Source organism: Chenopodium album, chromosome 5, assembly GCF_948465745.1.
Source record: "Chenopodium album chromosome 5, dcCheAlbu1.1, whole genome shotgun sequence".
Lineage (NCBI taxonomy): Eukaryota > Viridiplantae > Streptophyta > Magnoliopsida > Caryophyllales > Amaranthaceae > Chenopodium > Chenopodium album.
Genome location: NC_137838.1, coordinates 62,719,665 through 62,732,751, shown reverse-complemented (window position 1 = coordinate 62,732,751; position 13,087 = coordinate 62,719,665). Strand labels below are relative to the sequence as shown.

Sequence of the window (13,087 nt, the reverse complement as noted above, 5' to 3'; positions counted from 1 at the left end):
ACGAGGACGATTAGCATCATAAGCAAGACAACCAAAAACATGCAAACTATCCAATGATGGAGTTTGACCAAACAATCACTCGTGAGGAGTTTTACCTTTCAAAACTGGAGTCGGAGTGCAATTAATGAGATGCACTGCAGCCATAACACACTCAACCCAAAATACTTGGGCAACTTTGCTTGAAACGAAAGAGCTTGAGCCACATTTAAAATGTGACGATGTTTACGTTCAACTTTAACATTCTGCTAAGCCGTGTAAACACAAGACGTTTGATGCATAACGCCCTTTTTCGCAAAGAACGACCCCAAACTCAGAAACTCTTGACCATTATCACTACGAACCACCTTCACTTTTGGGCCAAATTGAGTCATAGCCATAGCACAGAACTCACGAATTAACTGAGAAGCCTGATATTTACCAACCATAAAAAATCACCCAAGTAGCACGTGACAAATCATCAACAATAGTTAGGAAATAACGAGCATCACAACTAGAAACAATCTTATTCGAACCCCAAATATCACAATAAATTAAATCAAAATTCCTGATGCTTAATTCATACTTAACGAAAAAGAGTTTTGAGGTTGCTTCCCTATAAAACAAATGTCATAATTGAAAGAACAAACAGAGTTACTACTATGAGAACTACGACCACTAGAAACTCCCGGAAGAGAGCCACAACTTGCATTAACGGATGCTCGAGACGTCTATGCCACAATAAAATTACATCTGAAATAACTACTTTGTTCGCTTGCAGATTCCGAGCACGAACTGGACGAAAAATATAGACCCATCATATTGAACCCCCGCTCCAATTAGGTTCCTCAAACTACGATCTTGAATAATGCATAGCTTGTTAGTGAACATAATAAAATAGTATTTTTTTTTTCTAATAATTGAGACACAAATATATAATAAGTTGCATTTGAGAGCAGGAACATATAAACATTATCAAGAGTTAAATTATCAGAAAAAATAACTCTTTCTTCCTTTGTTGTCGTCGTGCTCTTCCCATTGGGTAAACCAACAAGCGAAGAGATGTCATGCAAATCAGTGAAAAGATCTATATTACCAGACATATGATTTGAAGCTCCAGTGTCAATGAGCCAATCAATGGAATTATACGTACCAAGTTTGTTGCCATCTGACGAAGAACTAGACTTGGTAGCCTTTACAACAGACATGAGTTCTTTCCATTGAGCATCAAAAATCGTAGGTACACTCCCACAATAAAAATCAGAAACCGGCTCATTATTACCACGAGAACTACCAGTAACACCAGCAAACTCACTCTTGCCCTTACCAGGCGATCGACCACCACGACCTCCACGTCCCCCACTCGGGAATCCATGAAGCTGATAACAGTGGTCCTTATCATGACCAGACCTTTTACAATAAGTATTACACTTTATCCGTTCGGAAGTTCGACTGGAAGTTGTACCTGTTGCATTAAAACCAACAGTCGCAAAAGAAGAAGAGGTCTCATGTGCCTTAGACACAGATTGCTTACGCTCATCAACAATAACCTTAGCATAAGCAGCATTCATAGGGGAAAAGGATCACTCATCAACAAAGTAGACACCACATAACCAAACTTCTGAGGTTCCAAACCAAGACAAAACTAATGCAACAACTCATTCTCATGCAACTTAGCATTTTCTTTCGCAGCGGAACAAGTATAAACAGGCATTTTCACATAACTAGACAACAAATTCTACAATTTGTTCAATTCACCATAATAAACTGCAACAAAACGACCCCTTTGCTTACAATCAGTAATATCATGTTTCAATTCAAAAATACGAGGACCTAACCAAGACAATAAAAATCACGCAAATCATCCCATAAAGTTTTAGCATCATCAGGAATAATAACAGTAGAACGAATACTAACATCAAGAGTATTATAAATCCAAGCAACAACAGTTAAATTAACAATACCCCACTGACAATAATCTGGATGCTTGGGATCGGGTTGAACAATAGAACCATCAACAAACCCTAGCTTGCTCTTGGACCGATGATTGTTGCGAATTGACCTCGACCACTCTTCATAGTTGTCGACAGTAAGCAACACCAGACAAATCACCAATTGAGATCCTTCACTTGGATGAAGATAGTAATCGGTGAACGGCTCATATTTAGGAGGAGGAGGAGGACATCACACACGCAAATACGAGCGGCAAGAAAACCAAACCAAGGGGCAGCACACACGCACCACACTACGAGTAACACCACCAAGCACACACCCCAAACAAACCACACACCAAACTAGCGCACCACACAACAAATTGGCGCACCACACCTAACTGGCACACCACACACTAGGACACACGCACCACAAAGCACGGACAACAACACCACAAGGCTTTGGACAACATCACCACGCAAACCAAACGCAGCAGCACACCACAAGGAGCACCGCAACACAACACGCACAAGGAAAATGCGCACCAAACAACAACACAGCTCACGAATTTAGGATATGATAGCCTAATTTCGAAAGCTAAACCAGAAAAATTAGGGAAATTAGAAACCCTAATTTCATCCAAATAATTGAACAAAAAAAAATTAAAATTTGTGGAATTTAAAAAAAAAAACCGAAGTCTAATCTCACAAATTAATTTGCGGAATTAATTAAAACAAACCAAGATCGAAAAAAATCTCTAAAAATTAGATAGACTGTGATACCATGTTAAACTCAAGAAATATTTGGAGAAAACGGCTTAACCTTTGCATTGATAATAATCACATATATATATACAATACATTAGGAAACCTAATTAGCCTAAAACTCTTAATAAGATAAAGTTATCATAAATACAATATTAACATAAATATAACCAAATCGACTTCTAATAGTAAGGAATTCGGATCGAATTGGATTTGATAATAAAAAAATCGAAATTTATTTCGGATTGGATTATGTTTGGGCTCAATCCAAACCGAAAATTAATGGACACCCCTAGTTGGCCGTTTTGGTTGGAATTGAGTTGAATTATGATTTGAGTTTTGAGAAAAAAATCTAATCATAACTCGTAAAAATGAGTTGGGCTTACGAGTGAGATGTGGTTTTGAGCTTGGATTGGATATCCTAAAATATAATTAACTAGTGGTAGATTGATAGGGCAAGTTAGCATCAATTTTTGCGTAAATCATTATTTTAATGAACTAACATTTCTCTCTAAACTACACCAGTAAAGAAGTGTGTGTTTAACATAATGCAAGCATCCAACTCTCTCTCGTTTGGGGCTAGGGATCCAATTTCAAGTCTAACTAGCTTTCTGGCCCGTGCAATGCACGGGTTGTTATTCATATAAAACTGTATTGAGAGATAAGTGAGGAAATATCAGTAAGTCATTATAGGGTATAATATGAAATCGGAAACATGATTAAAGAAATTAAAATTTTGGAATTTTAATCGAAAAAGAGGCTTAAATAGAAGGTGGAAGGGCTAAAATTAAAGAGAGAATAGAAAAAGGTTGAATTAAAGGGGAGAGATGAAGAGATGTAGTGTGTATGAAAGGTGAAGTATAAGTTTAATGAAATAATTAAAAAAAAATGGTGTAATAAAAAATTAATAGTGTAAGATGACATGTGGCATTATGGTTAGAGAAGTGTAATAGAATAGATGGGGACATGTGTCTTTCTTAGTTTTTTTGTTATAATTTTTAAATACTAAATATAGATATAGATATAGATATAGATTATAAGAAGGTATTTAAGCCTAACATATGAGTTTTTGAGGTAACAATCCAGGGTTAAACTAGGGCAATGCGTCAATGCCCATAGTCCACAACTAGGAAGTAAACGTACTACTTTCAAGGGGCAAATTTTAAGATGCACCATGGTGCACCTAGAAATAGGTGCACCACGCCTATACTTTTGAACAATTAGTAAAAAAAAATCTGAACAATTGCAAATTTTGAACATGTAGTAGAATCATCTGAACATCGCAAATTTTGAACATTTAGTTAAAAAATCTGAACAATTGCAATGCATCATGCCTATACTTTTGAACATTTAGTAAAAAAATCTGAACAATCGAGAATTTTGAACATTTAGTTAAAAAATCTGAACATCTCCATTTTTGAACATTTAGTAAAAAAATCTGAACAATCGCAATGCAACACGCCTATAATTTTGAACTTTTAGCAAAAAAAAATATGAACAATAACAAATTTTGAACATATAGTAAAAAAATCTGAACAATCGCAAATTTTGAATTATTACGAGTCAGACAAATTTTGAACTAATTCGTAATAATTCAATAGTTTTGTAATATAAACTGAACATTTAATGTATACAAAATGAACATTTCTTAATAAAATATGAACATAAAAATTGCATGTTTATGTTTAATTATTGTGACGTGTTCGTATTTTTTTTTACTAAATATTCATTTTTTGCAAAATGTTCAATTTTTTTTATTAAATGTTCAAAAGTATATTCGTGGTGCACCTATTTCTAGGTGCACCATGGTGCACATAATACTAATTGCTTTCAAGGGGTGGTTGTTTATTGGATTTAAGAGAAATATCGAAGGGAGCAAGGATAGAAGAAATCTAATGTTTATTTAAGGGGAATTAATTAGAGGAAATATAGTGATAAGCCCACCCCCTTATTATCTCGCCAATGTTATTCGAGTTGGTATAGAAATTTTTTTTTTTTTAAGGTAAGGAAAAGGGTCTTACTGGCCTGAAACCTCTCACATGTCCTTTTAATCGGTCGGGTTAGTAGGCTAGACAATTTGAAAGTGGAGAAGAATTGTAAGGGAATTCTCATCCCAAAGTGTCATTAGCGGGGTTTACAAACTTTGCCACTAGATCAAGCTTAGCTTGGTAGTTGGTATAAGTTTATAAGTAAGAACTATGTATGAAAAGAATTATATACATAATGGAAAGAGAAGAAGATAAAAGAATTAGTTAACGTATGAGGTATAATAATAACTTTACTATTTATCTTAACTTTACTCACTATCCCTAGTAATTTTTACTCCATTTCATAATGTTAGGGTCTATTCACATTTACTGAACTGAGCTGAATTGAACTGATTAGAGATAAACTGAACTAAACTGAATAGAGCTGAAATGAATATTTTATGAGAGAAGGAAATAAGGAGCTGAACTGAACTAAAATTAAGCTGAAGTGAACAGGTCCTTAGTCCCATGTGGAATCTATCACATAAAATAAGAAAAGAAGAATGTTTGGAATATAACATTAAAGTACAAAATAATTCATAATTAGTTTACCATAATTAAGTTTTTTTTTTTATTATTTTTTGGGAAAGCATAAATCATAATGCATAATTCAAGGTAGAGATTTCATTACTTACTTATAGACATGTCATTAATTCACAACCATGAAAGTTTTCAAAAAAAAAAAAAAATACACAACCATGAATTCCAAAATAAATAAGTTAAAAATGGAACATATTCATTATGAGCAGATCATTTTGAAACGCTCAAAATAATACAGTATATGGGACTGACATTACGAAACGGAAAGAAATTTTATTCCCTATCCATAACAAACATGGAATAATATGTATCTTATCTTTATTTCTATATTATTATCCTTTAGATCATGTTCTTATAAGCTAAAGGACGCTCATCTGTATTGAAATGAACCGAATTGAAAAATAAGTACTCGTACGTATAAAAATAAAACACCTCTTATCTTTCATACCAAGTGTCTTGTATCTTCTAATAACACATACTACCTCTGTTTCATATTATTTGCAATGATTAGTAACCTCATAGAAAAAATATAATAGGAAATAAAAAAAATTATTTTAGGTCATGTTTTCTTTACTTTAAAAAAATAATTTTAAGTAAAAATAATTTCATATAAGTAAAAATAAGTTCAGTTCAGTTTAGTAAAATTAATTTTAGTTCAGTAAAAATAATTTCATTTCAGTAAAATTCAGTTTTCTTAAAGAAGAATTATTATAGAAAATCAGTAAAAATAATTTCAGTTCCGCAAAAATAATTTCAGTTCGGTATAATTAATTTAAGTTCAGTAAAAATAATTTAAGTTCATCAAATATAATTTTGTTTCAGTAAAAATAAATTCAGTTCAGCAAAAACAAGGTGAAGAGAACGGGGTCTTAGTTCTCGGTAAAAAAAAAGTTTTAGTTCAATACAATTAATTTCAAAAATAATTTAAGTTCCACAAAAATAATTACAACAAAAATAAGTGAAGAGAACAAATTTATTATTAAATTATTTAAATTTTATTAGGTGAAGTTTCTTTGACTCAAATTTAGGCCCTGTTCTGTTCACCTTAAAAAAATTATATTAAGTAAAAATAATTTCAGTTCAATAAAAATAAGTTCAGTTCAGTAAAATTAATTTCAGTTCAGTAAAAATAATTTCAGTTCAGTAAAAATAAGTTCAGTTCAGTAAAATTCAGTTTTCTTAAAGAAGAATTTTAATAGAAAATCAGTAAAAATAATTTCAGTTCAGTTAAAATAATTTAAGTTCAGTAAAAATAATTTAAGTTCAGTAAAATTAAGTTCAGTTCAGTAAAAATAAGTTCAGTTCAGTAAAAATAAGTTCAGTTCAGTAAAAATAATTTCAGTTCATCAAAATTAAGGTGAATCAAACAGGGCCTTAAACACCATATTTCCAACCAAAAACAATCTATTTATAAATCTTCAATAAATATAACTAAAGTAATTACGGCTGATGTCATTATTTTCCACATGTCAACCTCTTATAAAAAAAAATTCTCACCAAAACTAATAATGACATCGTTTTAATTCAACATAAACAAAAAATTGAAAATGGTAAATTAATTATACATTTTCCTAACAGATTTTATATTTCAATTGACTAATTATGTAAATTCTATTGGAGAAATTAAAGGAAGGCACGACTATTTCGTTTTCTTATAAATATTATCTCTTTTTCCTACTTCGTATATTATATACAGATTATATGAATTAGGGTTTCCACTCTTTATTAATCTATCAATTTATTAGATTTTTCTTAAATTATTTGTACTATGTACATATTAGACACAAATAAGCTACATTAAAAAATATTGTTAAAATCGTAAAATAATGTTATAATCGTGCATCGGACGAGCCTAATCTAGTTTACCACGTATTTGGACAACCCATAGACCATAGTGAAAGGGGGAAAAACTCTGTCCATATATTTATAAAATTTTTGCTTAAAAAAACGGCTATTTCACCAAATGCCACTGAGCACTTTAAAAATTCACCAAATGTCATCGGACTTTTCAGAATTCACCAAATGCCACTGAGTTTTTTAAAAATTCACCGAGTGCCATTAATGACTAACGACCGTTAGTCATTAAGGCTAATTATGCCACGTGGTGGCTTATGATTGGTTGCTTATTAAATTAGTAAATTAATTACTTAATAAAAGACTTAAAAAAAAAAAAAAACCACCCACCATGACCCAGCCCCAACCACCGTCTGTCACTGCCACCACCATATCCTCGCCTCCAGCCAATCCCCACCGTGGCGGCGACCATCCCTGAAGAATCGCGCCGACGACCCAGGCTAGCCAGCCCGCACCGACGACGCAACCCAGCCACCATCCCCGCGATTCACAAACTCTATTTCTCTCTCGAAAATCCCTCCCCTCCCCACCGCCGACAACCAAACCCCCCCTCCCCACGCCGGAGAACTCAAATAAGTTCATCCCCTCCGAGCTCCACCCTTTCAACCACCACGCCGGAACCCTAAATTAAAATCCCCAAAAATCGAAATCTAGGGTTTCGACACCTTAAATCCCAAATTCGAAGCCCCCTCCACTCACCACTGTTGGCGTCCAATGATCCCTTCCCGCTCCGGCAAACCAAATCCGCCCCTCCCCCTCCCATCTCCAACCCCTGAACCACCTCGCTTAAACCCCAAAATCGAAAACCTTAAAATCGAAATTTAGGGTTTCGATTTTGGAGATTTCAATTTTGGGGTTTTAGAGTGTCGAGGATGGTGGTTTAAGGGGGGGAAGTGGATGGAGATGGTAGGGGTAGGGGGAAGGGTGGCTGCCGACACCAAAGAGGATGTTGGTCGTCGGTGGGGTGGGGGCAAGGGGTTGGGCTGTCGTAGGGGCGGTGGTGCGGTGGGAAGAGTGGTTGGGGTTTTTTTTTTTTTTTTTTTTTTTTTTGTTTCCGATTTTTTTTTTTTTGAAAACTTCTGATTTTAATTTTTTTTGATAAATAAAATAATAATAATAAAGTGAACCAATTATAATACACCACGTGGCATAATTAGCCTTAATGACTAACGGAGTTAACTGCCGTTAGTCATTAATGGCACTCGGTGAATTTTTTAAAAACTCAGTGGCATTTGGTGAATTCTGAAAAGTCCGATGGCATTTGGTGAATTTTTAAAGTACTCAGTGGCATTTGGTGAATTTTTAAAGCCGAAAGAAAATGAACATTGAAAGTTCAAAATTGGAAATTAGCAACTTTGTTCACAATGTTTTTTTTTTCCCTTCAATTAATCAATTTAGAAGGGAGCGCAGACGCATTCAATTCAAACACACTCCACGTACATTTCTCTCTCTATTTATTACTTCTTCCTCGAATTTCGTTCATTACCTGAATGAATGAAGTTTTTCATCAATTTCTAAAATACCCCTTTTCATCTTCACCTTCTCTCTCATTCGAGATCCTCTCTTTCACATTACCAGAGTTTTAATTTGGTAAATTATTGACTTTTCTTTGTATTGTTATACACTTGTTAATACTTTCTGTAATTGGAAATTTATGCATCTTTTCTTTGATTTTATGATGATGGTTTGGTTTATTTGCTTATGTTTTAGTTGTTGCTAGTGTATTTTTTGTCTTTGAAATGTTTTATTCTTTGGATTAATTGGCTTAATTTGTATGATTATTGATTGATTTTAATTGCTTTCTTTATATTTCATTTATGGGTATTGATTAGATTTTTGTTATTTTTAAAGAATTATAATGTACTCGTAATTGAAACAGGTGATTCTCATTGATTGTTAAAATAAATTTTCATATTTTGGGTTGTAGAAGGATTATTGTAATCAAGAATTATTTGTGAAACCCATTATGGTAGTCTTGTGGCCTGCATTGCTATGTACTCAGCTCCTCACCCAGTTTAGTTTATCTGGGTATCTAGACCCAAGTTGTCTCTAACCGGCACAGGAATCGGTTAGCCTTAGCCACTGTCACAGAGAGAGGGTGGTGGGGGGGGGGGATTTGTGCATTGTTTTATATCTAATGATAACTTGATTTATGTTGATTGAAGTGTTTTTGAATTCTTCAAAAAAATTGAATGTTTGTGCATGTTGTATACTCTAATTGTTCCTAAGGGCTCCTTCCTCTTGTATCCGAAAGCGAATATGTTAGGGCCGTAGGTCTTTTCTTGTATGAAGTATATTTTTGCAGTCTGTTTAATACATTGGTCTTAACTAATGAGTGAAGGAAGTGAATAATGTGAGTTTTGGGAGTCTTACATGATATTCCCACAATGGTTATTAGCATTTGTGTTATTGTGATTCATCTCCAACTTCTGCCATAAAAAACCTCTTGATTTTATGTCAACATTTTAATCACATTTTATCTCTTGTTCTTGTTTTAGGAGCTTTTATAATGAGTTTCTATTGTTATATAATGATGTGATGGATATATTTTATGTCTAACCATGGATAAACTGTTGAATACTGACAGGGAATATCTGATTTTTTTTCATGTCTACTGTGGGCAACTCGACAAATATTTTCTGGCATGAGTGTGCCGTCGGAAATATTGATAGGCAAAAGTTACTTAATCAGAAGGGATGTGTTGTCTGGATAACTGGTCTCAGTGGATCAGGTTAATTACTTGCGCTTGCGTCCTTTCATTCTGGTTAATTTGGTGGCACATATTTGGCGTCTTGAATTGCCTTAGTGCCTTCTTTTTGCACATTCAACATTGTAGCCTTAACTTTTGATCGCCTGAGTAATTGTTCTATCAATAGTTTTAGCCTATTAGGTAAGCCTAGATAGATTTATTGGTGCTTGATTCTAATATGATCAATCATTGGTTTACTAGTTTTTTCTTTATCTTTTATAACATTCCATTTAAATTATATTCTCTTTACTTAAAATGAGGTGATTTGGTGTGAATTTTAAGGCCAATCTTGGACTTTATGGTATGGCAACTCTGAATGTTTCTGGTCCAGATTGAGCTTAAAATTCACACCAAATCACTGTATTTGGTAATCACACCAAATTGAGCTATAATGGTAATTTGTTAATGACTTCTCTGAAATAAGAAGATTTTTTGTGCTCTATTGTTTCCTTGTTTGGTTTGTCTGGTGTGACTTGATCTGATTTGAACAAAAATAGGAGAAGTTTTTGAAACAAGGAAAACACAATAGCCTTCCCATGTTCTCTTTACCTAGAAAGGTGTTATAGTTAAAATTTTGTAAGGTCCAGTCTAGTTTGATATGAATCTTTCTGATATGGACTGGTGACCTGGTCTTACTTGAGCTATCACCTTATTTTTTGCTTTTATCTAAAAAAAAAAAATTACACATGGGATCTTTTTAAATGAGTTGCAGTATGTATTTTTTACGTAACAATGTTTATATTTTCTTCTAAATACCCAATTAAAGTGGTTAATGTCTTAATGACAACAAGTTTTCAAAACTACAAGCTGGATCTTTATGATACTGTGTAGTTCCTTTTGGTTTAGTCTGATATGATCTAATTGGAACAAGAAAAGGGAACGAATTTAATAAAGGTGCACAGATTTTAGAATCGACTAGCTTCCTTCAATCTAATTTCAAAAATGCTGTTACAATCCTCTAAAATTCTAATATAATGGCTCAGCTTGAGAGACAATACCTACCATTCCTTTTTGGAGTTTCTACTTACTCCATGTATCTATAAAGAGGGAAGTTTTGTAGCAAATGATATTAACTGTTTCCAGTTAAAGCTTATAAAAGCTTTCATTCAATTGATTTATCTGCTATTCTTGTATGAGGGCAGGAAAAAGCACGCTAGCTTGCTCATTGGGTAGAGAATTGCATTCCAGGGGGAAGCTATCTTATGTTCTTGATGGAGACAATCTTAGGCATGGTTTGAACAAGAATCTTGGCTTTTCTGCTGAGGACCGTACTGAAAACATACGTAGGGTTGGTAAGTCTTTTATGATTTAATCTATTAGATGTCTTGTCAAATCATTCATGTTTCAGTCTGGAGTTGGTTCATTTTTTTTATTCATAATAAGTAGTAAAATCAAATGATAGTTGTATCTGTGGCTGAAGCTGAACCATTTTACTGATTCTTGAGATTATGTTGCTGGTAAAAAAAGGTTGTGGGAAACTGGAAACAAGTTAAGACTAAAGAAATGAACAAGGATAATGGCAGGCTGCAGGAGGACTCAAGTTCCTTGAAAACTAAATAGAATATCAATAGTCATTGCTTTTGCCTCTCGATGTTTTTCCACTAAATATTTCCTTCAAATCATCTCCAACAAAGTTTTCTATTTATGTCAAACTTTTAGACGTTATAGCACACTTTGACGTTCTTCCCATCAAAAGGTATATAATTTTAAAGAGATACAGTCTCAAATGAGAAAAGAAACATTACCTGTGTTGAAAGGTATATAATTTTAAAGAGATACAGTCTCAAATGAGAAAAGAAACACTACCTGTGTTGAAAGTTATTATTGATGCCACATATTTTGGATTCAGACTTTGATCCATGTGAACCTATTCTACGTAATCTGTAAGTAGGATGGTTTTTCTGACCATAATTGCTACTGATTCTGAGTTAATCTTGCAGGGGAGGTGGGGAAGCTATTTGCAGATGCTGGCTTGATTTGTATAGCGAGTCTGATATCTCCCTACAGAAAAGATCGTGATGCTTGTCGTGCAATGTTGCCAGTTGGAAGTTTCATTGAGGCAAATATTCGTGACTATCTACTTGTCGCGCAATGCTTGTCTCATTATGAGCTGCTAACATGTTTATTTATCTTTAGGTTTTCATGAACATGCCCTTGGAAGTTTGTGAAGAAAGAGATGTCAAAGGCCTGTATAAACTTGCGCGTGCTGGGAAGATCAAAGGTTATCATTTCTATTATTTTTCTTGTTATTTTTATGAATCACACTTGAAATAGAACGCTTTTGTGCTGTATGTTCATACCTCATTTGGAGTTTCAAGGCCTCCATTTTTTAACTGAATAGTGCGTGAATTGCAGGTTTTACTGGGATAGATGATCCTTATGAGCCACCATTGAACTGTGAGGTATGTCCTAATTGCACCAATTATTTTCCATTGAATTAAGTTCAATTTGTTGCCGTTTAGCTTACCTTAAGTTCTGAGTTTTGGTCTCCTAAGTATAACCTGAAATCTGTGCTTTGATGAATGATTCTATACTAATAGTCATGTGGTCTTTATTCTTGACAGATAGAATTGACATTGGCGGATGGCATCTGCCCTTCACCAATCGATATGGCTGGGCAAGTAGCATCATATTTAGGGGATAAGGGCTTCTTGCATTATGATTGATCAGCTTTACTTGGGAACTTTTTCGCTTACATTCAACCATATGCTCTCTGAACCTGGACTATCATTGCTTCTGCAATGAGGCCTTGTTCACAAGGACAATTCAAGTGTAATTGTGATGTTGAATTCAACCGAAGTGCTTCCATTGGTTTTTTTATGGTCAAAGATATGAGGATTGTATCTTTGTTGTATAGAATCTGCAGGCGACTCTTATTCTTCCTGTTTAAAAGGTAAAATGTATGTTTTGAATATTTGCTGCTAGGAATTCTCGACTCCTAGCTTGTTCAAGCTGTAGTGAAATTTATATGAGTTTCTGGTTTCATTTAAAATTTTAGAATCCGTCCCATATTCTGTTGTATTACAAGAGTTTCAGAATATCAACTTTTTATTTTTTACACAGATACATAGTTAAACATATTGATGTCCATATTAAAGATCGTGTAAAAGTTAAATGAGTAGAACAAAAAGAAACAAAGTATCATACTTGGCTTTTGTACCTGTTACTTCTGCAAGCATATATCATCTTAGGCAGTCTTCATACTCTTGGAAGACTGCATATCTTTTGAATCAGTTCTGCAATCT

The 13,087-nt window shown here is 33.8% G+C and overlaps 1 protein-coding gene across 1 annotated transcript; it reads left to right on the top strand.

Moving 5' to 3' along the window:
* The first annotated feature begins 8,453 nt into the window (after positions 1-8,453).
* Positions 8,454-12,834, top strand: LOC145630841 (adenylyl-sulfate kinase 3-like). Its single transcript, XM_081682987.1, has 7 exons — positions 8,454-8,683; positions 9,681-9,824; positions 10,985-11,134; positions 11,783-11,901; positions 11,979-12,063; positions 12,198-12,244; positions 12,407-12,834. Exons 2-7 carry the CDS (start codon positions 9,701-9,703, stop codon positions 12,506-12,508), a joined length of 627 nt encoding a protein of 208 aa, XP_081539113.1. The 5' UTR covers positions 8,454-8,683; positions 9,681-9,700; the 3' UTR covers positions 12,509-12,834.
* The last annotated feature ends 253 nt before the right edge of the window (positions 12,835-13,087 follow it).

Bases quoted from the DNA above. Each gene is read 5' to 3' on its own strand.
- LOC145630841 (XM_081682987.1), top strand. From the start codon at position 9,701: ATGTCTACTGTGGGCAACTCGACAAATATTTTCTGGCATGAGTGTGCC. The intron at 9,825-10,984 runs GTTAATTACTTG...GTATGAGGGCAG, and splicing joins AACTGGTCTCAGTGGATCAG to GAAAAAGCACGCTAGCTTGC. The intron at 11,135-11,782 runs GTAAGTCTTTTA...TTAATCTTGCAG, and splicing joins TGAAAACATACGTAGGGTTG to GGGAGGTGGGGAAGCTATTT.